Below are 23,999 nucleotides of genomic sequence, written 5' to 3'. Positions count from 1 at the left end.
TATATCATGCTGTTGAAAACCAGGTATCGCCCAGCCTTATTAGGGACTCACAGTAAGTGCCTATCTCCATTATGCTCTCCTTGAGAGTTCTCCAGGAGTATCCTTAGCTAGATACTGTTGGGAAGCAGAGAGCTGAACCTGATGGGCACTTGTTCCAGTCCAGTATAGCCAACCCTTCTGCTTGTTTTGCATCATGCAAGGCTTTGTTTGCACCAGCGCCTAGAGGACTCCAAACTGATTAGAGGGGGCAGCGCACTGTTTGCGGCAGAGTGGATGACCTAGAGAACGTCTGCTTGCAAGTGGATGTGGAACATAGTAAACTGACACAGCTCCACATTCCGTTTCAGCTCAGACGGTTGCAGGGGGTGGGGGGTGTTGAGAAAGGGGAGTGTAATAAGAGAAAGGTAAGTGGCCAGGTTTGAAAACAGATGTGCAGCTACGAGAGCAACCAGGTCACACCCGGCCACACTACGGAAAGCACCCTGATAGAATCAGCATTGTAAACAGAAGTGCTATTGTCAAAGAATCGATCCGATAATAAAAAGAGCTAAGGGACAATTGTCTTGCAGAAAATTACTGCCAAGGGCTGCCAGATCCAGGCTCTGTGCGTCTTTCTGGGCTATCGGCCAGCTGCTAATCATTATAGGGCCTCGGCTAATTTTGAGCTCTGCAAATAAACTGCACAACACCATGGCCTGCGCAAAGTTCTCTCCTACCACATCTTATTAAACCCTGCTGTGTGCTTTAGCTAACCTACAGCTTGTCCACAGAGGCTGCAATATTAATGCAAACATCAGGGAGCCACTGAAGCTTCACCAGACACACCTGTTAACACGACTGGTGTGTATTTTCCTCCTGAAAAAGGAAGCCGGTACATTAATTTTGTCTCGTATCTCACGCCAAGGGCAGAAAACGGAGCGCAGATTAAAAGACTAAGAAGCCCATTTGCTAGCCTTCTCGTGCTGCCGCAGTTTAACATTTATACAGCACCGTGTGCTAGACACTGTACATAAGACACACACAAGCCTTGCAGTGGAGGGCGGAAGAGAGCTCACAGTCTATGTTAGCCAGACAAAGAGATGAATGGAGAGCGTCCACAATGGTAAGAGGAAATCAGGTGTCACAGGAGGCCCAGAAACAGAAGTGAGTGTGACTCATAAAAGCATTGGTTCAAGAAGTGAGAAGGAAAAAGAAGCAGTTTTGGAACTATTAGGGGGTGACTCAAATACAAGCCAGAATGAGAGGCAGAGTGAGATCTGGTGTGGTGCAGTGGTCAGAGTGCTGGACTAGAACCTAGGAGACCAAGGTTCAAAGCCATACTTGGGTGATCTTGGGGGCCAGTCACTGCCTCTCAGCCTAACCTACCTTGCAGGGTTGTTGTGGGATTAAAGGAGGAGGCAGAGAACCATGTATGCCACCTTGAACTCCTTGGAAATAAGTGCATAATCATCATCATCATAAATAATGTCAAAGGGCAGTCATGGAGTCTGTGCAGCAGAGGAAACAAGGGGGTTGCTAAGGAGGGACACTGCACCACAACACTGGGGCAACAGAAGTGAAGCTGGATCCTGCAACAAAATGTTGCAGCATGCCATGACCTTGTTCAGAGACCCAGTTGCCTCATTGCATCCCTCCTTCTCCCACAGTGAGTCAGTATTCTATACCCATGGAACAGAGCTGGTTCTTATTGACAGTGGGAGGCTTTGAGTTGTGAGGTTGACCCTTATGCCCGGCCGAAGCTATATTAAAATATTTAGATTTGTCCACTCATGTCTATAGGTAGCTCTCACTTCCACCTCTGGAAGAGTTCACCTATCAAGACAATAAAGGGGGGTCTATTTTATCATTTTAATATCCTTGTAACTTCTCTCCTTTTTCCAGCCTACTCCACTGCATCCCCCTTCCACCTAGTTCCCATATTTCCCCCCTCTCAGTCAGCCAATGTTCCATGGCATGGAGTCCTTATGCCATAGAGATTTTGGACTACATCTCCCATCATCCTTGGCCATTGGTTGTGCTGGTTGAGCCTGATAGGCACTGTTGTCCAAACAACCTGGAGGGCTTCACATTGTCTACCCTGCCTTATGGAGCTGTTTTGGGGTTCCTCCTTATAGACTTTCCTTATTAAGGACACCTTGAGGTTAACCAGTGTCTTCCAGTGCTGCCTCCCTTGTGTTAGGGTGATGCAGTTTTGGCTGCATTGCAATGTGAACACATGAAGACTTGAATCAGAAATATAGGGGACAATGGGCTGTAACATCAGGGGTGAGAACCTTGGAGTTAATGTTGGGTGCCACAAGGCAGTGCAATTCTAGCACAACACATTTATCATAATGCAGGTATTGTGGCGCTGTTTCTTCATTCCATAAAAAGCATGATTTGCTGCCAATCAATGGCTAAATCAGTCATCAAACCACTGTTCACATCATGCCTAAAGGAGATTGTCTTTTTCAGCCAGGATTCTAGACTAGCATCACAGCAAACGACATCACACCTAGCACAAAATTTTATATATTTCTCAAGGTGCTCTGTTCAGTTCTCAAGCGCATCAACCAGCAACAAGAGAATAGACTGCTTGCTGTCAGTTCTCTCCAGGACAAAGCCCTGCATTTATCAAGCAGCTGTGCAAGAAGAGCACAGCAGCAAGTATTTCCAGAAATGACACTGACCCATTTTGGCTGGAGGAAGAGGAGACCTGAATTCCTCAGGCTGTGCTTCCCACCATCCAGGATAAGTATTTGGGCGCCGCTCAATATGTGAGCAAACTGCTTAAGCAAATTTATTGACTGCATTTATATCCCACCTTCTTCTCCAAGGAGTTCAAGGTGGCATATATGGTTCTTTCTCCAAGTCCTCATTTGATCCGCACAACCCCCGTGAGGTAGGTGAGGCTGAGAGGCGTGACTGGACCAGGGTCACCCAGTGAGCTTCGTGGCTGAGCAGGGATTTGAACTCTGGTCTGCCAGGTCATAGTCTGGCACTCCCAACAACTACACCACACTGGCTCTCAAATTGCAAAGGCAATTTCGTATAAAGAAATATAATGAAACTACCTCTGATTAGTCTTGCTGTGTGCACAGGTGCTGAGAAGCCACAAATGCCCAATTCAGAGATTAGGTGGTGCAGAATGATAATGCACTGCCATCAACACATAGGTGCCACATTATTAATCGCACTAGGCATTTTACAGCAGTTGAACATGTTCAAAGTGCTCTGTGTATCTTATCAAATGTGACCTCAAGAGTACTATTCTCATAAACCTAGTAAGCTCATGCAAGAGCCAAGATTTCAACTAGGGATTCTTAAGGTTCCCCTGTCAGCATCTTGGTTATTACCAATGTTAGAAATTAGCCAGGTGCCAGGCACATTTTGCAATGGGCACGTGTCCAACTAGATCTATGGATGCCAGGCTGCCAACTGACATCTCTATCTGGCTGGCCCTTTCAGCTAAGGCTTCCATACATCCAGACATAGCCGTACAGCAGTAAGAAATTTGAATTTGAGAGATTTTGGAAGAAAGAAAAAAAAGCAACTTTGGCTAAAATAAAATAAAAACAAAAACGTTTGTGTCCAGATGTCACTTTTTGAAATATGACAACCCTGGGTAAGCAGAAGAGCTTGTTTACTGCATTTATATCCCATCTTTTTCTCCAAGGAGTACATGGTTCACCCCACCCCGCCTGTTAATCCCTACAACGATCCTGTGAGGTAGATTAAGAGGCTGTTACTGGCCCAAGGTCACCCAGTGAGCTTCCTGAATGAGTTGAGATTTAAACCTGACCTCCAATATACTAGTGCAACACTCTAACCACTACACACACTTGCTTCCTAGAGTGCTTCCGCTTTGGGGCAGCTTTATACATTAAATTGGATAAATAAATATGGGGGAAAGCAAAATGTCACTTTAAAAAGCGTCTAAAATTTTTCCTTGAAGCTTGAATTTGTTTTATTTGCTTTGAGATTTTCTTCTTTAAAATACGAAGTGGTATAAAAATAATAACAACAACAAATTCCACAGGAAAAAAGGTGTCTAGACATTTAATTGTGGTGACCATAACTTAGGTTTAAGGTGCCATTTGGCAATTAGCTTATGTATCTGAGCTTCTAACACCGCTAGTCAGCACACTTATGCTGCTGCATCTAAAAGGAACATGGATGTGCTGAGCTGCATCTGATGGGAGTTGTCACCCCAAACATCTGGAAGGCTCCAGGTTGATGAAGACTGTGCCACACTATACCAGTTTTAGGAATTCTTATTCCTACACGGAAATACTTTTCCCCATAGGAGTCTGGAAAGACGCAAGACCTAAGCACACCTTGCCGTCACCTACAATACAGACCATTCACAGCATTTCCAAACTGGTTACGTCAAATGACAGCAGCGCCACTTTATAAAACCGCATTCCCCCCCACACACACACATTGTACACCCACGGCTCCCCAAAGAATACTTGGCATCGTTTTAGGTAATAGGTGCTAAATTAAGGTCAGAGAGCTGCCTTTGTTTTTCAAACAGCTCCTCTCCAGCTAACTCATGCAACACCATTTTTTTTCACAAGGTTCGCTTTGCTGCCTCGGTCCTGAGAGCGCAGGTGCTGGCACCACACAAAGAGCTATTCACAAAACTTGCTCCCAAGCCCAGACTGCACCTGCACAGCAGTGAAACAAACACAAAGGCACAGCTCTTTTGGCCAGGTGGGCAACCTTGGAGATTGAAAGTTAACATCCCCCAGAAAGTGCCCATTACTTCATACCTAGTTAAGTCAGGCTTGAAAATTATCTGCACTCCAGTTTACTAACGCACCATAAATTTTTCCCATATGCTTTGCTAATTACCTTTCTCAGGGTTGCTAAATTTTTCATTCCTTTAGGCCACACAATGCACCAGCAACAAACCCAGCTGTTTAACAATGATGCAAGCATCAACATCCCAAGTGGACAACATCTTTTTTTCTCTGTGAAATTCCAAACACTTGCTCTCCATTTCAAATCTAGATTCTCAGAGACTGCAGTTACAGAAATGTGAACTTCACATGCAAAAGGAAAGGAATAGAGTATCCACTCAAAGACTGTGCAACGGGTGCAACTGAGACTACCAAAAAAAAAAAAGGCCCCAGGCAAAATTCGAAGTGTTCTTTCCAGCTAGAATCATACAAGACAATAGATGGAAATCTTGCTAGCCATTGGATTTGCCAATTCAGACATATTGAACCCTGATATATCTCCTTCTCTTTAACACTCCTACGCACCACAAAAAGCACCTGCAAGTTTTTCGCTGTTACCAGCACCAAAACTTTTATCTCTGCAGTCACCTTAAAAATGTAAGAGTTTTGCTAGATCAGGCCAATGCCCCTACTAGTCCAGCATCCTGTGGCCAACCAGATGACCCAAAGGGAAACCGGCAAGTAAGACCTGAGCACATGAGCACTGTCCCCTTCTATGGTTTCCAGCAACTGTATTCAGAAGCGTTCCTGCCTCCAACCTTGGAGGCACAGCATAGCCATCATGGCTAGTAGCCACTAATAGCCTTCTCAGAACAATCACAACTAGAGGAGTCTTCCCACAACCTGGTGCTGTCCAGCTGTTGTAGACTACAACTCCCATCAGTGTCAGCCAGCACAGCCATAAGGTCTACTCCAGCACAGCTGTATGACACAGTGTCTGATGGGAGTTGTAGTCCAAAACTGCTAATGGGCAACAGGTTGAGGAAAGCTGGGGTGCCCTAGCACTAGAGTCAGGCAGAGCACTGAAAGAAATGTATTTTGAGGGTTGTTGTTTTACATTGTAAGGCTCTTGGGGCAGACTCCTGCCTCCCTTTGCCAAAGTCACTTTGCAAAAGGCTACCTGCACATTGACACAGCCAACACTAACACAGCTGTTACCCACCATGTTTCCTGAGGGGAAGAAAAAGAGTTATCCAGAAGCACCCCAAAAAAACCTGACTCCTGGGGCAAGGAAAGGGAAGAGCTCAACAAAGGCCAGCTTGTGTGCTTGTGGGGGGGGGGGGAGCCATGGGTTCAACCCAGTCCCAGAAGGAAGGCCAGACCCTAACCCTGTCTGTTAGGGGGGGTGAACAAAGCATCCCCCCAAGCAACAAAAACCCTTTTTCTCAGGAAAAGTTACCTCCTCTCTCTCTCTCATTTGTATATATAATTTTAGGGGAGGGAATGGAAAGAGGACCCACCCGCCACTTCCATCGACAGTAAAAAGGGGGGACTGTCCCTCAAATACATAAGATAGGAAAGTTAGGGAGAGAGCAAGTCACCCACAGACACCCCCCAATCCTTTCCTACACTTGCTGGCCTCCTCTAACCCCACCCCCAAATATACTGAGAAGACCTTCCTTCCCAAACACCCCCAAAGGAGGAGACACCCCTTCCCAGGAGGCAAGAGGGAGACCCACCCCTTTCCTTCTTCTAACCCACCCACCCCATTTGGCTCTTCCAGAGAGAAAGGGCGCCGCACCCACAAACACAGCACCCCACTTTTTACTGGCTGCCCTACTGCCTCACCCTCTTACCTGCGCGGACGAGTCCTTGAAACACAGGTTTTTTTCCGCTCCCCTCCGTTCTCCTCTGGGGCAGCCCGGCCCAGGCAGCCACTCAGCAGGAGAGAAAGAGAGTGAATGAGCGCGCGCGGAGAGGAGCAGCAGCAGCAGCAGGCTCGGCGAGGAGACGCCGCCCCCTTCCGACTTCCCGCGAGAGCCGCACTGGCAAGGAAGGAGAGGGCGGGGCCGCAAGCGAGAGCTCTCGCGCCGTCAATCAAACCAAGGCCCCGTCTATTTGACGTGTACAAGGATGGGAGGGACGGAGGGAGGGGTTGCTCTCTACTCCTCCCCTCCATCTCCTCTGCACGGAAGCCCAATCACAACACGCCAACCCGCTTGGCCAATCACGAGTTGCTCCGCCTCTGCCAGGGCAAAAGAGGGGGGGGAGAGAGAGGCGGGCCGAGGGTAGGACAGCCGGCCAATCGGATGACGCGGTGGTCTGCGCGTTTTTCTCTCTCTTTCTCGCCTTGATTTGGAGCTCGCAAAGTGATGCTCTGCTTCATTTTCACCTGTGCAAAGGGGGGGAGGGATTGGATGGATGGAGAACCAGCTGGGGGGGGGGAGTGGGGTTTAAAAGGGTCAGGGACCAGCCGAAATGTGGGGTGCAGGCAGCAAGCATGCAGTACTTCTCAGCACTGATTTGCATATGCAAATTAATGCAAAAAGTGTTATTTTACTTCGTTCTGAAGTTAAAGGTAAAGGGACCCCTGACTGACCATTAGGTCCAGTTGCGGACGACTCTGAGGTTGCGGCACTCATCTCACTTTATTGGCCGAGGGAGCCGGCATACAGATTCTGGGTCATGTTGCCAGCATGACTAAGCCGCTTCTGGTGAACCAGAGCAGTGCACAGAAACGCCGTTTACCTTCCCGCTGGAGCAGTACCTATTTATCTACTTGCACTTTGACATGCTTTTGAACTGCTGTGGAGCTAAAAACAGCAAATGCAAAGGGCGGTAACCAGAGTTGAGCCAAGTCAACCACATCCATTAATGTCAGTGGGGCTACTCTGAGTGGAGAAAAGGGCGTTACCACAGTGGCTGGGCCCTTTGCAGCCTCATCCAAAATACACACACTAGCTGCATACCCTCCAACATTTCTTTGATGAAAATAGGGACATCCTATTTCATGATGATGATGATGATGATTATTTACCCCCACCCATCTGACTGGGTTGCCCCAGCTACTCTGTGCAGCTTCCAACTTATATAAAAACATAATAAAATATTAAATATTAATAAACTTCCCAATACAGAGATGCCTTCACATGGCTTGGGGATCAGATAACTCCATAATATCCACATTTCTCTGATGAAAATTGGGATATCAAAAAAAAGCGGGACATTCTGGGATCAAATAAGAAACTGGGACAGCTTCTGTAAATCCAAGACTGCATGTTTCTGGGGCTGATCGGAGCTGTAGTTCAAAAAAAAAAGTGTTGGAAGGCTGCTTGCACAAATTTGGTGTGCCTGGCATCCAAAATCTCCCAGTAATTTTTGCTGCAGGCAGGGCTGTCTTAAGAGTATCTCACACCGTGGCACGGCAGGTGGGGGCGGGCGCAGCACAGCGGGCAGGGCGTGGGGCGGACGGGGCTCGGCGGGCACAGCATGGCAGGGCGGGCACAGCTGAGGTTCCCTCCAGGCCGTGGCGCCTTGCGCCAGTAGCCTCTATGGCTGAGACGGGTCTGGCTGGAGGGTAATATTTCTCCCTTGGTATCTTACCAAGAGTACAGTCTTCCAAATATTTACTCCAGACTAAGCTCATTTAAATTCAGCAGGTCTTACTCCTAGGTCACTGGCTGCAGGATTGCATTCTTAACCAATAGCACGCTGACCTTCCTTATAGGACAGGAAATTAACATGAATGTGAGCCAAAATTAAACCATTTTAATTGGCCACCATTAAAATGTTGCAGTGAAGGTGTTTTAATTATAGGCTGTTTCTCTACATTGTTCATTAACCAAAAGCGGTCTCCAAGATCAAATGCAACTACGTCCACATCACTTAAAAAAAACCAACCCCCCCAAAAAAATTGTCCCACAGGTGGTTTCTATGGCAACATATACTATTGCAGTGTCATGTCAAGAACTTGCCTCATACACACACACAGAGCGAGAATAAAATGCTTGTGGAAAATCTACAAAGAGATTTAGGGATATGAAAGGCAATCAGTTTTTAAGAGCATAAAAGGTACTTATAACCCCAGCTGTCACAGCAAGTCACTTCCATGAATTACAATTGCAAATGGATTCAAAGCTATAATGATGCTTCTACATTCCTTGCCAGATGTAAGAGTTCATACACAATGCAGTCTTTGTACTCAGTGCGTTTCATATAAAAAATTATTAGGAAGTGTTACATGGCAAAGCTCAGGTGCCACAAAATATTAAAGAGCCTTTATTTTATTTTATTTTTATCTCCCTTTTAGGATTTAGGTGGGGTGCTGTCTCTGTGGTACAGCATCAGCTCTGCATGCTAAAGTTCCCAAATCCAATCCCCATCATTTCAAGTTTTTTTTTTTTTTTGTAAAGGCCTGAGAAAACCTCTCAGACTTTTTACCTGGCACAATCCCAGAAAATGCAGAAGTCCCACTGCAAGAGTATTATATGAGCAAAGGAAACTGCTTTCTACTGAGTCAGGCCATGGAGTTTTGGGGCCTTTATGCGGGCCCCTTCGCATCCAGCAACAAGATTTGGGTTCCCCTGTGACCTTCTTCAAAGGGGTTGTTCCATGACAGATCACCACATATATTTTATTAACTAATACATCTCAGGTTTTGATTAAAATGGCTGTCCTGTATTTTCTCACCATCCAAGTCACTGGGGTGGGAAAAAAAATACTCTATACCTTATAGTTTTTGAGTCCTGCATTGGGCAGAAAGATTCCTGCAGTGCAGGGAGGCTGGACTAGATGATCCTCATGAGATAATCCAGGAAAAGCACACACCAATAAATATATTTTAGAAAGGGGCAGCCTCTCCTCCTTGCCCGCTCTCCAGCAGCCACTACAAGCTGCCTAAGGAGGAGGCCAGCAGCAGCAACCATGGAGAGGTGATGGGATGCTCCCTCGCTGCTGCATGTTAGGTTTTCTTAATATTGAGGTGGTCAGTGGTGCTACTCAGAGGTGTGTGCTTGTAATTATATAACCTGCATGGCAGCACACCTGAGGTATCTTAACAATTTAACTAATTAGCAGGGGGGGTTACCTGCTGCACCGAAGTGATAGGATAATCAATTATTTTGAAAACTGTATTTAAGTTGACCAAATGCTTTGTTTGGTACTGGCTGGTGTAGAGTGGTAAGTTGCAGCTGTTTATTATTATTATTATTATTATTATTATTGGTAAGTTGCAGCTGCGCACACGGCGAAGAAAGTCCACCATCCCTTGGGACAAGCGTCCGCTCCTCCTTCTCCCTGATTTCGGCACTAGCAGTGCTGGCAGGGAAAATAGGGACATTCTGGGATCAAATCAGAAGCTGGGATGGCTTTTGTAATTCCAGATCTGTCCCTGGAAAACCGGGACACTTGAGGGCATGTAGTCACTTCCTCGACAAAGCTTTTGTTTGCGGATTAAACACAGCTCACGGAGGTGTGCAGCTAGGAACAGGTTGGGCAGAGGCAGAATGGCTGGGAGGGACACACAAATGCTGGGAGCGCCAGCATTTAAAGGGATACCCCCATTGCTGTTGCCTTGCCAGACCAGACCAGGCTGGCCAGTCCTGCCCAGCCCTAGTTGCTAAGCAAGCAGAAGGACTCTCTGCCCACACAGAGGGAGGGAGGGAAGGAAGGGCGTCAAACACAAGGCTGGTTGCCCAGCCTCACTGGCTAGATGCACAGGAGTCCATCTTTGGAGGAGGGCTAAGAGCTCCCCTCGAGAGGGTCCCAGAGGTGGCCTCTGAGTCTGGAGTGGCTGCAGGATTTCAAGCAGCCTGGAGGACTCTTGTGGCCAGGGTCCCATCAGCATGAGGAACTCCAGAGGCTCCAGTTCTCATCTGAGCCCATCATCAAACTAGGGTTGGTGAGGCCACCCTCGGCAAGGAGGCCAGGAATCACGGATCTGTGAGGTGGGGAAGTCTCTCCCTATGGAGGTTTTGGACTCTGCGGAAAGTGGCTCCAGGTCTGGCCAGGGACAGGCAGAAGCGATGGACCCTTCTCCTACCGCTGCAAGCCAAACAGTGGAAGAAGGGGCATCTGCAGCAGAGTGTCCCATTTGCTACCTCTCCTTCGACGATGTCTTCAGGGCTCCTCGCCTCCTGCCTTGCTCCCACACCTTCTGCTTGGAGTGCCTTGCCAGGCTGTGTGTCTTCCTCAAGTCAAGCCAGAGCTTCCAGTGCCCGCTCTGCAGGGGGAGCGTCCCCTTACCCTCCGGAGGAGTCCCCAGGCTTCCAGTCAACATGGACATCGTCCAGCAGTTCCCCCATGGATGAGGGAGGTTCAGGAGGTCTGGCTGGACGGCTTCCGTCTGTGCTGGCACATGAAGCTGCCTGGGAATGCAAAAGAAGAAGAGGCCTTTGCGGTGCTCGTGACCGTGGAATTGCTCAAGGCTGCCGCGCCCCAAGGGTCTGACCCCAGCGAGCTCGTTGTCGCCCACCCCGTACCCAGATGCTGGGAAACGTGCAGCCTCTTGTGGGACCACTACCCTGGACTCTTCTGTGCCGCTGCCCTGATGTTCTTGGGGATCTTGCTGTCCACAGCCCTAATGTTCGGATTGCAGCGCTGATGCTGGAGTTGCAGTGCTGAGCTGGGCTTGGCTGGCTGCCTTCTATCAGCTCCAGTGCAAGGCTGCTTACTTGCTTTGGTAGGGTGGCTATTTGCATATGCAAATGAGTATCAGTCTCTCTCTCTCTCTCTCTCTCTCTCTCTCTCTCTCTCTCTCTCGTATTATAAGTGAGTGGTGAAGTTTAAGATTAAGCAGGTCAAGTAGACCAGAGGAACAAAAAGGGGCACATTTAAAAATTCAACAAAAACCACTGGATTCTGCAGTCTGTGGAAACAGGCAGATTGTGTGTTTTTCTGTGATTCTGTGGTGGAGTCAAAACTGCAGGACCCTCCAGCCTGTGCCCCCCACCTCAGGCTCCTGGAATTTATGCTCAGGCCACCTTCTCCAGCCCCTTCGGTCTTTCCACCTCCTTCCCACTTGTTTTAAGCTTTTTCCACCATGAGGGCTAGAAACAGCCCAGTCAGCAGCCGCCAGCCCAAAGGACTCCTCCCTGCCTTGAGTTGCTGTGTCCTCTCCCTCCATGTGTGGGCTACTTGCCTAGGAGTGGTGTGCAGATACCCGTGGGTGCCAAATGCGTCTCCCATCTTGGGTGGCCACTTAGCTGCCTCCACCTCCTGCAGCTGTGGCTGGGGGTCCTGAGCCACAGAAGTTTTGCAGGTCAACGTTTACCAGAGCTTTCCTGCTGCTGCAATAGCAAACTGCGGCAGCGACCTCGTAAAAAGACCTTGGAAGAAAACATTTCCTCGCCACCACACACGTGCCTTGTTCCTTTCTCAGAGTCCAGGCAAGGCTGCAGAGAGGTGGAGGTGGGCAAGGGTCATGTGGCCACCACAGATGGGTGCCAACTTGCATGGTCTGTAGGAGGGAAGAGGAGGGAGCAATTTGTGGCTCTGCCTCCTGCCCTTGAGCTTTCCCTACTCTGGCGGGTTATTAGAAGAACTTGCCATTCAGAACCTGAACTTGCTTCTTTCCTCCTCCTTCTCAAATCTGTTTTCCTTTTATGCCATGCCTTTAAAAATTGTAAGCCTGAGGGTCCCGGAATTTTTAGTTTGTTGTGATCCATAAGCTGTTCTGGGAACTTTGGGGGTCTGAAGAGTGAGATTTAAAAAAAAATTGGTGTGTGTGTGTGTGAATAAACACTCATGTGCATGCCCTGAGAACTACTGGAATTATATATATAGATATATTTTTAAAAAACTGGCTCAGATACAGGACATGACAAATGCACAAACACAAAGTGCTTCTACAAAATCTGGTCCATCTTCCCCACACAATAGTGAGCGAAGGGCATGTTAGGAACTCCACTGTCCATTCCTTCCTCATTTATACACCGGGTGTGGCTAAACCTGTTAAGCAGAGCTACAATTCTGTTAGCAGGGCTCAGATCCTGTGTCCTTTTGCTGCAGCTCCTGCGAAGTCTTCCGGTCAGGCACCCCCATCTCTGTGCCATTTCCTTCTGCCCTGACACAGCGACACTGGGGCTCAGAACTTGGCCAGTTCGTGGAGGTCCGTTCCTTTTGCAGAGCTAAACTTCAGCAAGTGAATCCCAGAGTTGGAGCTGGCAGAGGAGCGAACCGCTCTCGAAGGCGGCCAGCGAAGGGAGAGACCCGGCTCCTTCAAGGCAGGCGGTAGCCACACAGGCTAGGAGAAGAAAGAAAGAGGCAGTCAGTTGGTGTTTGGGGAGAGAATATCTGCCTTCGTCCTCTCTCGGTGGAGAGTCAGGCCAGCTTTGCTTCATGCCAAACAAAACGTTTGGGTGGGCTGTGCAAACAGCCACCCCAAAAGTGGAAATTCAACAGGTGAAGTTTGTCACGACATGGAGATGAGATGCGGTGCTGCAAGACTGGCCAGTCAGGGAACTTCCAAAAGGTGCAGGGATCACTCCCGCAAAAAAAAAAAATCTTACTAGGAATAATGTGTCCAGTTCTAGTCACCTCACCTGACCTCACAAAAGATATTGTAGAACTGGGGGAGGCACAGAAAAGTATGACCGAAAAGACCAAGGGGATAGAGAGACTCCCTGTGAGGAAAGCTTGCAACATTTGGGACTTTTTCATTTAAAGAAAAGGTAAGTAAGGGGAGGGCATTATAGAAGTGCGTAACATTGTGCATGATAAAATTATGCAGGGTTCAGTCATACCCTCTCTATACCTGGTGCAAATCCTCAAGTTCCTTGTTTGGACACCACCCCGTCTGCACATTAGTTGTTGTTGAATTTTTTGTTGGTTCTTTTTAATCAATTTTATTAAGAGTTTTCAACATACTATACAATAAAAGCCAAACTAATCTAAAGAAGGCAAATAGGAAAGAAGAATAAGCAGCAGGATAAAAAAAGAAGAAAAAAAATAAAAGAAATACCAGGCCCTCTGAGGTCCTGCCGAGGGCCTTCTGGCGGTTCCCTCACTACGAGAAACCAAGTTACAGGGAACCAGGCAGAGGGCCTTCTCGTAGTGGCACCCGCCCTGTGGAATACCCTCCCACCAGATGTCAAAGAGAACAACAAGTACCAGACTTTTAGAAACATCTAAGGCAGCCCTGTTTAGGGAAGCTTTTAATGTCTGATGAATATTGTGTTTTAATATTGTGTTGGAAGCCGCCCAGAGTGGCTGGGGAGGCCAGATGGGCGGGGTAAATAATTATTAATTATTATTATTATTATTATTATTATTATATTCATATCATCACAATGATATCTTAACCCTTTTTCCACACACAGAAAAATGAGCTCTCCCATCTCTCACCTGGCAGCTTCCCCCTCTTCCCTCAGTCTCCACCCTGCGAGATCCTCTCTATCCTGCCCCTCACAAAGGGGCCTTTGTCTTCTGCCCATCACCTTCCAGTGAGTATCTCCATCCGTCCAAGATAGGAAACTTCAAAAATCATAGCATAGATATAGACGGACTTAAAGATAGAGAACGTGAGTTACAGATTCCCACCCCCCCGCCTCGCCATTACACTTCTTTAAGTGTTTGTGTTTGCTCCTTCAAGCTTTGCTGATCTAGCAAGGCAGCCCTTGCTGCCAATTCTCTCCCAGCAAGAGGAGCTAAGCACTCTACCTCCAGAGTCCTGGCTCCACACTCTCACTGTGCAGTCATGCGACGAAGTGGCAATGGCGGGGAGGCCCCAGGGCCCCGAGGGAGGAAGATGCAGGATGCCGTGGTCTGGGAGTGGCCCCAAAACTCCCGCACTCGGCATTTCACCTGCCGCAGGTCCCAGAGCTGGAAGGAAGAGTAAGTGGTGAAGCCAAAACCCTCCCAAATCTCATTCTGTCTCTGCCGACCTTTCCCTTGTTGCTCCGGGGCAGCGAAGCTGGAGTGAAAACACACTTCGGTCTCCAACGTCAATCAGAGGGGCAACATTTACCTTCAAAAATTAGATGTTTAAGGTGCCCTTTAGGGACATTCCCCTGCAAGCAGCTCTTAATGAGTAACACAATACACAAAAGGAAAAAGGTATCAGCGCATTGCAAAATATCACCAGGTCAGCAGCAGCAACTCCCTTCCTCAGAGGAAGCTCAGCCTTCCACCCATTTTGGCCTGGCATTGCCAAGCCATGTTCCCACTGATGGTGGCACCCGCCCAGTCTTTTTAGGTTTGGAAGCCTAAGGGAGGGGACTCTCTCCCTCTCTTTTCACTACAAAAATAAAAAATAATCCTTCCAGTAGCACCTTAGAGACCAACTAAGTTTCACTCTTTTCACTGATGGGAGAAAGTGTTAAAAACAAACAGTGACCAGGTCATGGAAGCTATGCAACAAATTTATACTCTTTGTGCATCTGACTCCAACCCTGACACCGGAATCCTTGCCAATGAGCAGGATACTTTTGAGGAAGCAATGGTGGCTACATTGCGGGGTTGTTTTGGAAGTCTGCTGTATCGAGAGACCCTTTATGGAGCCAGAGAGGGAGGCTCGGTGGGGGACTGGACTAGGAAGATGACCCTTTGGGTCCTGTCCCCTCTCCAGTTCTACGGTTCAATCCCCCCCCCCCCGCTGCTCAGCACTCCCGCCTCAGCCCACAGCTGGTGGCGACCTCACCGTGGCCTCACAGCCTTCACCGCCAGTGCCACTGCTGCCGCTGACACAGTACCGCCCGTCTGAACTGACATGCAGGACGTCTGGATATGCTGCTTGGCAGGGAAGGCATGGGCCACACGCAGCTCCCGGCTGTCCCAGATCCTGCCACAAACAAAAGGTGCAGCAATGGGCAAGTGAAAGGGCTCAAGGTGGCCGGCTGGCCCAAAGACATTTTGTCCCACCAAAGCGGCCCAAGAGGTCTGGCTAGAGGCTGCCCGCTGCCCTACAATGCTGAGCGGCACCAAACAGATTAAAAGGGCTGGGATGCTATTTTATTCTCATTTTAAATTTATCTTTCTTCCCCAGTATAACCTGGCAATAAAAAAAAATGACTTTTGCACAAGGCAGTGGAAGGTTTGGGGCAGGTATCAACCACCACCACACCACACACAACAACAACCACCACAACAACAACCACCCCTGCAGCCTATGGACCAGCTCATTTGACTTAGTCAGAATAGATGAGCTTTATTATTGATACCCAAAAAGTTTTTAGTTCCCTGGTGGGGTTTGCCGGTTGGATGCTTAGGGATTTGGATCACACACACAAGATTTTGTTAATTACAAACATAAACTATGGCATTAAAAATATCAAACAGATTTTAACCGATGGCTACAGGTAAAAAAAGCTTTTGGATGGGGAGAAGTTCAGCTATAAAGATAATAAACGTTTCCATCACTACATCTTGTGGTAGTCCTGGGACTCAGCTCTGCTACGGAGGAAAGCTTAGCCTTAGCCCCACCTGGTGTGCACAGGGAAAGACTCCACACACCCCGCGCATGTGAGTTTTGGCAAGACCTGCAAGTTCTACACCCACCAGCTCCAAGGGATCCTGTGACAACGAACAACTCCACCCCGCAGCTCAAATTTCAAAAGCAAAATTTTCAGAAAGTTGGGTTCAGAGCCAGAAATGCTGGATTTGTGCACAATTTGGTCTCCACTCCCATGTGCTCACATACCTAATTGTTTTATCCTCTGATGCTTGGACTATATATGGCTCTCCGGGAACCCAACACAGATGAGTTACCTGTGGGAGAGAACAATTAATGGGCAGCTCATCTAGCCATATCAGAAAGCAGTCCCCCTGTGTGAGAGGCAGGGAAGGGAAAATCTCCCAGGATAGGAGAAGAAAGGGAACTCTCAGGTGAGAGCTGGGAGGGATCACCTTTCTCTGTGTGGGACAAGTTAAGATTTACATGTGAAAGAGGACTTTGTTTTCTTTCTTTCTTTTCTTTCTTTCTTTCTTTCTTTCTTTCTTTCTTTCTTCTCTCCCTCCCGCCCCTCTCTCCCTCCTTCTTTCTGTTTAGTTTGTTTTCTTTATTATAATACATTATAAATATTATTAAAAATAATAACAAAAAAATAATCAAACAGAGAGGTACAGCTTCTTGAACCCAAAACAAAATAATCTCCCCTAGGGGGAAAAGGCAGTCCCATATCAGTGTGTGGAGTGATGACTGATAACCAAGTTCCAAAGCCTACTCCTTCAAGGTTAAATTACGGAAAGCAGGAATTTTACAAGCATCTATTGTTTTTAAAACAACCTAGTTTGCGGTCTCAGCAATATCAGCACAGCTCAGAATGCCCTTAGAATTTCAGAGAAGCCCACATGAAATGGGGCCAAGGTGTCATCCAGGCTACTTTCTGACAAAAGCCAGTCAGACGTACGTAAGAAAGCCAAAAACGGAATAAACATCATACCCTCCAAAATGTCTCCGATGAAAATAGGGACATCCTATTCTACAACAGGAAGCTTCTCTGGCATTTGACCGCACACATAGATGTCATATACACATCTACATCGGTCACCTTGAGCAATTACAACCTTTCCACCAAACCTATCTCACAGGATTGTTGTAAAGAAATAATGTGTGAGGGAAGGGATCGTGTACAACACCTTCCACAGATAAATGGAATGAAATAATTTTTTAACTGTAAGCTGCCTTGAGTCCCTGTCAGGAGAAAAGGTGGGATTAGTAATATATAATAATAATAATAATAATAATAATAATAATATAATAATATATAATAATAATAAGAGAGGAAACTATGAGAATGATCAGGACATACCAAGGAGTAAATCCTGTTGAACTCAGTGTGACTGAGCTCTGAGCAAAATGATTTGGATTGCAGTGTAAGGCTGCCCAGTCTTTACCCAGTTACCTGAGAGTAAGCTCTGTTGCATTCAGTGGGACTTACTTCTGAGCAGACAGTGCAAGGATTTACAATAAAGCAGGGGGGCCAACTCGAAGAGACTGTGATCTACTCACAGTTAAAAACTAGCAGTGATCTACCCCCTTTTGGGGGGTTCAGGTCAAAGTTGTTGAGATTTTTTTTAGGAAAGAGGAATGCCCATTTTTTAGGGGTTCGGGTCAGAGTTGTTGAGCTTTTCTGAGGTGGGAGGAAAGCCCTTTTGGGGGGGGGTGAAGGGCTAAAATGTTGAGCTTCTTTGCGGGGAGCCCGTGATCTGCCAGTGATCTACCACCGACATCCGTGATCTACTGGTAGATCATGATCTACCTGCTGGATGTGCCTGCAATAAAGGAAAAAACACTCCCACACCTTCCTTTACAAATGGGTGGTTGCTGAAGCATTGTAATTAAATAATTTAAGTGGATTGGTTACATTTCCTTCAAAATTATAGGGAGGGCTTCATATGCCAACTTCACTGTTTTCTTCATTTGGTGCAGGTATTTTATTTTCAGTATAAACCGGACTCCGTTTTTTACACACACACACACAGAGAGAGAGAGAGATGAGAGAGAGAGAGAGAGAGAGAGAGAAATGGAAGTTCCACTTAGCTATAAATGGTTAAGAGGTCACTTTAAAACTGGGCGAGGGATTTGTGCCTTTGGCATCTGTAATAAATGGTAGGACTTCTCCCTTCCAAGGTCTTCCGGCCCTTACCAGATTCCTGGAAATGGACGCTCTTTGCAAACAGTCCCCTGTCTCTATGTCCCAGGTGCAGACAGTGTTGTCACGAGAGCCTGTGCAAAGCTGCTGGAAAACTTAACAAGGAAAGAGAGAGTCCGTGAAGAAACCCGCCAGGAATCCAGACGCAGACTTCTTGCTCCAGCAAGAGTCACTGCCTCACCTGGGCTGACAGCCAAGCCAGTGACCACCAGGTCATGCCCTGAGAAGCCCTGGGCTGCCCCAGAGCCCCCCTGGAGCCCCCACATCAGCACCGTCTTGTCGCGGGAAGCACTGAAGAGCCAGTTGGAGGCTGGGAGGCAGGTCACCTGGGGCAGAAAAGAAGAGAAGTGGATTCAGACAACCATCCTTTCCCCACAGGTTGTTCAAGGAAGCTGCCTCAGACTGTTTTTCCCACCTATCACTGCCTACTCTGACTGGCAGTGGCCACCCTCCCTGGTATCTTGCAGAAAAAGGGAGGGCTGTCCCCCCATCATGATGGTGGATATTGGGTTGTCTTTGTTTTTATTTTTCTTATGCATTTTGTGTTTTGTATATTTAATTTCATGTTGTGACCGCCCTGAGATCTACGGGTATAGGGCAGTACGCAAATATAATACGTAAATAAAATAAAAATAATTTGTGATTTATATGCCGCCCATCTGACTGGGTTGCCCCAGCCATCCTGGGCGGCTTGCAACAATTATAAAACCACAGTAAAAAACATTAAAAAACTTCCCTATACAGGGCTGCTTTCGGATGTCTGCTAAAAGTCTGGTGACTTCCGTTTCAGTGTATCTGCACACGAAAGCTCTTACCAAGAACAAACTTAGTTGGTCTCTAAGGTGCTACTGGAAGGAATTTTTTATTTTATTTTGTTTTGACTATGGCAGACCAACACGGCTACCTACCTGTAACTGCTAAAAGTCAGATAGTTGTTTATTTCTGCGAGAGCCTTTCAACTGGAGACTGAACCTAGCGCCTTCTGCACACAAAGCAGCCACCTTCTCACACCCTCCCAGATGTCCCGTCCCCTTTCTTAAGGTTGCATGTCGCTTAGTGCTTGATGGTGCATGATGGGGTCCTGGTCCCTGTTGGCTATGCTTGCCAGGGGAGGGGCAGAAAGAAAACATTTTTTGCAGCCAAAATCGGCGTTTACCTTAGTAACTTCTCGCTCGTGACCTAGGAACCTCCTGACCCGGGTGCCATGACGCCAGTTGTAAACAGCAACAGTCTGGAGAAAGAGAAAGTGGGGGAAAGCTTTCATGCAATATTTCAGATCCCTGCAGAAAAGCACCACCTATGCAATGATTCCTGGGAACGGTAGTTTGCTAAGGGTGCTGGGAACGGAAGCTCCGTGAAGAGTCTCAAAACAACTCTCGGCACCCTTAACAAGCTACAGACCCCTTGGCTGTTAAGGTGGAATTGGAGTGCTTTAAAGGTAATGGGTCTGGATGTGGCATTCCTCTGACGGGAAACTTGTGTTAAATATAGAGTGGGAACAAAGCACAATTTTAAACTGGAAGGGCCCATCAAAACTGAGCTTGTCTGCAACTCCATATATCTCAGCCAGCACTAGACAGTGAACTGGTTCAACTTTTCAAACGCCGTCATTTTTAAATTGAGTTTGCAGCACCATTTGCTTATATGCTCCATTTCTGGCCAACAGACATAAACCTGTATGCATGTTATCATCATATCTCAGGTCACTCATTTGCATAGCAGTTGCACCACAATAGCAAGTTCCCCTCAAACGAAACCAGGAAGCGGAGCCACCAGCATTAACACAAAGCCACCCAAGCAGGTTAATAATAATAATAATAATAATAATAATAATAATAATAATAATAATATGCCACCGCTCCATCTGACTCGGGTTACCCCAACTACTCTGGGCAGCTCCCAACAAAATATTAAAAACACAATAAAACATCAAACATTAAAAACTTCCTTATACAGGACTGCCTTCAGATGTATTCTAAAGGTTATATAGTTACTCATCTCCTTGACATCTGACAGGAGGGAATTCCACAGGGAGGGTGCCACTACCGAGAAGGCCCTCTGCCTGGCTACCTGTAACTTCACTTCCTGCAATGAGGGAACCACCAGAAGGCCCTCAGAAATGGACCTCAATGTTGCTCCAGATGCCCAGAGGAAGGTGGACTCTTTGGAGCATCCATGGCATGCTGCCCGCTGAGCTCTGTGCTCCAGCAGCTCCCCTGAGCTGCCTGCCCCTAAAGGCAGCCATCTTGAAAGACCACCAGGGGCCGCAACGTGGCCACAGAGGGAGGCGATGTTCTGCCCGGGCTTTTCTTTCGTGAACCTGGTATTAGAAATCAGGGGGGCAGTGACACAGGATTGTGGGGAGGGGGTTGGGGGGGGGAGAGATGGACCCAAGAAGTCCCCACACTCTCTTCCATTTGGGACCAGTGAGATGCTCCTGCCAGCTGCAGCTAGCTGCTCTCCTGCGAGCTACCTTGTCTTTGCCCCCTGACACGCACAGGTCAGTCGTGAGGGACGCCACTGAAGCCACAGCACCGCAATGAGCCGGACAGGGCTGCTGCACCACCTTGGCAGGAGGGGGCTCTTCCTCATACCTGCTGGCCCTGCAAAGGAGAAGGCAAACATAAACAGTCAGGAATGATATGAGGCACTGAAACCCACCTGGGTTTCCTTAACACTAGATCCTGGTTTATGGCAAAGGAACCCTCTTGCACCCCACTGCAACAACCACTTTCCATTGTGGCAAAGATTTCATAGCCAAGGGGAACTGCTCTGTCGTTTTGTGTTCTGTTCAGGTCATTTCCTGTTTCAGAGTCTGTTCAGGCCAGGAGGGTCCAAAGTTCAAGCCAGGAACTTGGTGGCTACAGAGGGAATGAAATAAAAAAATGTCTCAAACTGAATGTAACCGGCCTGCATGAAGGACTCCATGATTTGAAAGCAGAGAAACTGAATGTACTTTGATACTGATGGAAATATTTTAATAAAAACATTAAAAAGAAAAGGGAAGACAACCGAATGCCACATTTTAAGCAAGTGATATGCCAATTCTTGCAAATAATAAAGGCTATATTTAAAGAAGAAAGGGACAGGGAGGGGTAGGATGAAGGAGAGAGAGAGAGAGAGAGAGAGAGAGAGAGAGAGAGAGAGAGAGAGAGAGAACAAACCTTAACAAGGGGAAGGGGAAGGTGGTCAATGAGGAGAAGAGTTATTGAGGGGGTGCAAAGAGAGTGTGGGGGGGGACTGGAGAGTCAGAGCTGAGATGCCCTCTTGATGGCAAATGAATCTGAATCTGAATCCTGGCAAAACAGGCACTGTGGATGAGCCGGTTCCCGAGCCCAGATAACTAATCAATTGCCTGCTTTGGATAAGGACCTTCTCCCGCTTCTGGAGCAGGTTCATATTCTGGAGGTGCTCCAAGATTCATCTTTGTGGCTAGAGGGAGAAGTGACCTCTGTATCAACCAGCTTCAGCTGGTAAGACAGCTATGTCTGTTTCTGGACCGGGATAACCTGACCACAGTCATCCATGCACTGTCATTCTTCAGGCTGGACTGCTGCAATGTGCTTGGCATGGGACTGCCCCTGAGGTTGTCCCAGAAATGCAAAATGCAGGGACTCAACTGCTCACCAGGGCAGAATAATGCCCTGGCGGCGCTACGACGGTGGTACTGAAAGAATTGCACTGGCTGCCAATTAAATTACTGAGCTAAGGAGACTTGGAAGATTACCTCAGCCCTTGCTACAACCAACTGGTCACTATGCTCTGCAAGAGAGGGCTTGCTGCAGATACCATCTCACCAGGTGATCCTTTCTGTGAACCTTTGGAACTCCCTCCCACAACGTACAGGTAAATCAGACAGGCACCGCCTCTCTTGCCTTTTCGGTGCTCCCTCTTCCAGCAAGCCTTCTAACTGGACATTTTTTTAAAAAAAATCATTGCCTGCATCTATATAAGACGCCTTTAATTAAGAACCTCCTGGCTCAGAGCGCCAGAGCGGCTCAGCGAGAACTGGCTCCTCCAAGCCTCTTGGGGGTCTCGGGAAGGGGAGGGTCCTTCCCACCCCCTGTTGCTCCTTTTAGCTGGAGGTGCTGGCAGGGATTGAACCAGGGACCCTCTGCATACCCAAGGCAGCTGCTCCTCCACCCAGCGAGCTGCGCCTGGCCAGCCCTCTTCCTCTCTCTGTCATCAGGCAACCTCGCAGGATTGCTGCTAGGAGACAGAAATGCCAGGCTGCCCCGCTGGGAGAAGAGCGAGATGAAAAGCCAGCATCTGAATCCACAAAAGGGAAATGCTCACCCACCAAATCACCACTTGGGTTCCTCCCCCCCCCCTTACCTGCGTTTGGAGGAGTTTCGGCTAATTTTGCTCTGCAGTTTCCCCATGATCTCAAACGCACTCGCCGGACGAAAGCGCTTAGCCTGGCAGAAGGACAGGGAAGGAATTAAAGGAAAGGAACTTAGTGCCTTATGTTTACACACATCTCAGCAGCTTCTGATCAAGCCCCTCTCATCTGCTGGCCACCTTCCCAGCCTCCTCCCGCCTCTTAGCTCCAGAAGTATGCCGGTGCAGATGCCAAACCTGTGACAGCATTGCTCTTATCTTCCATTGTTGCTGTTAGGGGGAAAAATGCTATAAACCAGCAGGAAACACAGGCAGATGTAAAATTAAAAATAGGGATTATATATAGAAAAGCTATCAAATCCATTATAGTTGGCTTAGGGCTGGTCCACCATTCATGCCTATCCCTTGATGGGTTCAGGACTGTGCTGTTCCCTGGGGGAAGGGGAACATTATCATCAATCATCATCATCATCTTCTTCATTCATTCATTCCTCGCACATCTGGCTGGGTTTCCTCAATAATAATAATAATAATAATGTGATAAAACATCAAACATTAAAAACTTCCCTAAACAGGGTTGCCTTCAGATGTCTTCTAAAAGTCAGATTGTTGTTTATTGTCATGACATCTGATGGAAAGGCGTTCCACATTGCAGGTGCCACCACCAAGAAGGCCCTCTGCCTGGTTCCCTGTAACCTCACTTCTTGCAGTGATGGAACCGCCAGAAGGCCCTCAGGGCTGGACCTCAGTGTCCGGGCTGAATGATGAGGGCGGAGACGATCCTTCAGGTATACAGCAGAGAGTGGGGAGACTCCAGATCTTCCAGGGGCACACCATGCCTGGCTAAAGGGTGGGGCCAAGTTCCCCTAGGAAGCCCCCCCCCCCAAGCCTGAAAGCCATTAAATCTTTCCTGCCCAATCTGAAGAGGCCTACTGTGGTTACCCAGTAATAACACGGGGGAAATACTCTGTCCATGCTCAGAGGCACATGCCAGAGAAAGTTTAGCCTGCTTTATTTATGAATGTCAGGACACTCTGAAATGTTGAGGAACGATAATAAAACCATAGTATTATTATTATTATTATTAGTAGTAGTAGTTGTTGTTGTAGTGCTATTCATTAATTAATAGTGCTTCTGTGGCACAAAATCAGTTGCAAAGCCCTGTCTCCGGAGCTGTTCCCTCCCTGGTGAGGAGCTTTGACTGGGATTACCGGGGAGATGATCCACCCAGGACAATACTGAGACACAGGCAGCGGTTCTTGCATCATGATAAACGAATTGGTAGGTGATACGCCTGCAGAAAGAGTGGCGGAGACTCTTCACATGGTCAGAGAGACCGTCGGCCATCGTTCTTGGAGATCCCCCCCCCCCACAAACCACTGGATCAGGTTCCGTTTTCTCAAAA

At 47.7% G+C, this 23,999-nt stretch overlaps 2 protein-coding genes across 3 annotated transcripts in view; both read right to left on the bottom strand.

Annotated features, from left to right (window-relative positions):
* The window catches only part of GLCE (glucuronic acid epimerase), a 55,554-nt gene extending 48,883 nt beyond the window's left edge, over positions 1–6,671 (bottom strand). Inside the window, exon 1 of one of the 2 annotated variants that reach the window (XM_033166545.1) lies at positions 6,521–6,671. The gene's annotated coding sequence lies outside the window, so the exon portion shown is untranslated. The remainder of the gene's footprint in view (positions 1–6,520) is intronic. The other variant, XM_033166544.1, reaches the window with a different exon arrangement.
* A 5,791-nt stretch (positions 6,672–12,462) lies between these two features.
* On the bottom strand, positions 12,463–22,881 carry WDR31 (WD repeat domain 31). The gene is given in 12 exon segments (XM_033167948.1): positions 12,463–12,826; positions 12,828–12,906; positions 14,322–14,387; positions 14,390–14,483; positions 15,301–15,371; positions 15,374–15,441; positions 16,300–16,367; positions 18,248–18,348; positions 18,435–18,579; positions 19,410–19,484; positions 20,727–20,856; positions 22,589–22,881. Coding segments are annotated over 12 exon segments (1,023 nt in total). The 5' UTR covers positions 22,636–22,881; the 3' UTR covers positions 12,463–12,747.
* Between the last annotated feature and the right edge of the window lie 1,118 nt (positions 22,882–23,999).

Source organism: Lacerta agilis, chromosome 13, assembly GCF_009819535.1.
Source record: "Lacerta agilis isolate rLacAgi1 chromosome 13, rLacAgi1.pri, whole genome shotgun sequence".
In the NCBI taxonomy this organism is placed as follows: Eukaryota; Metazoa; Chordata; class Lepidosauria; order Squamata; family Lacertidae; genus Lacerta; species Lacerta agilis.
This window is presented reverse-complemented; position numbering and strand designations above follow the sequence as displayed.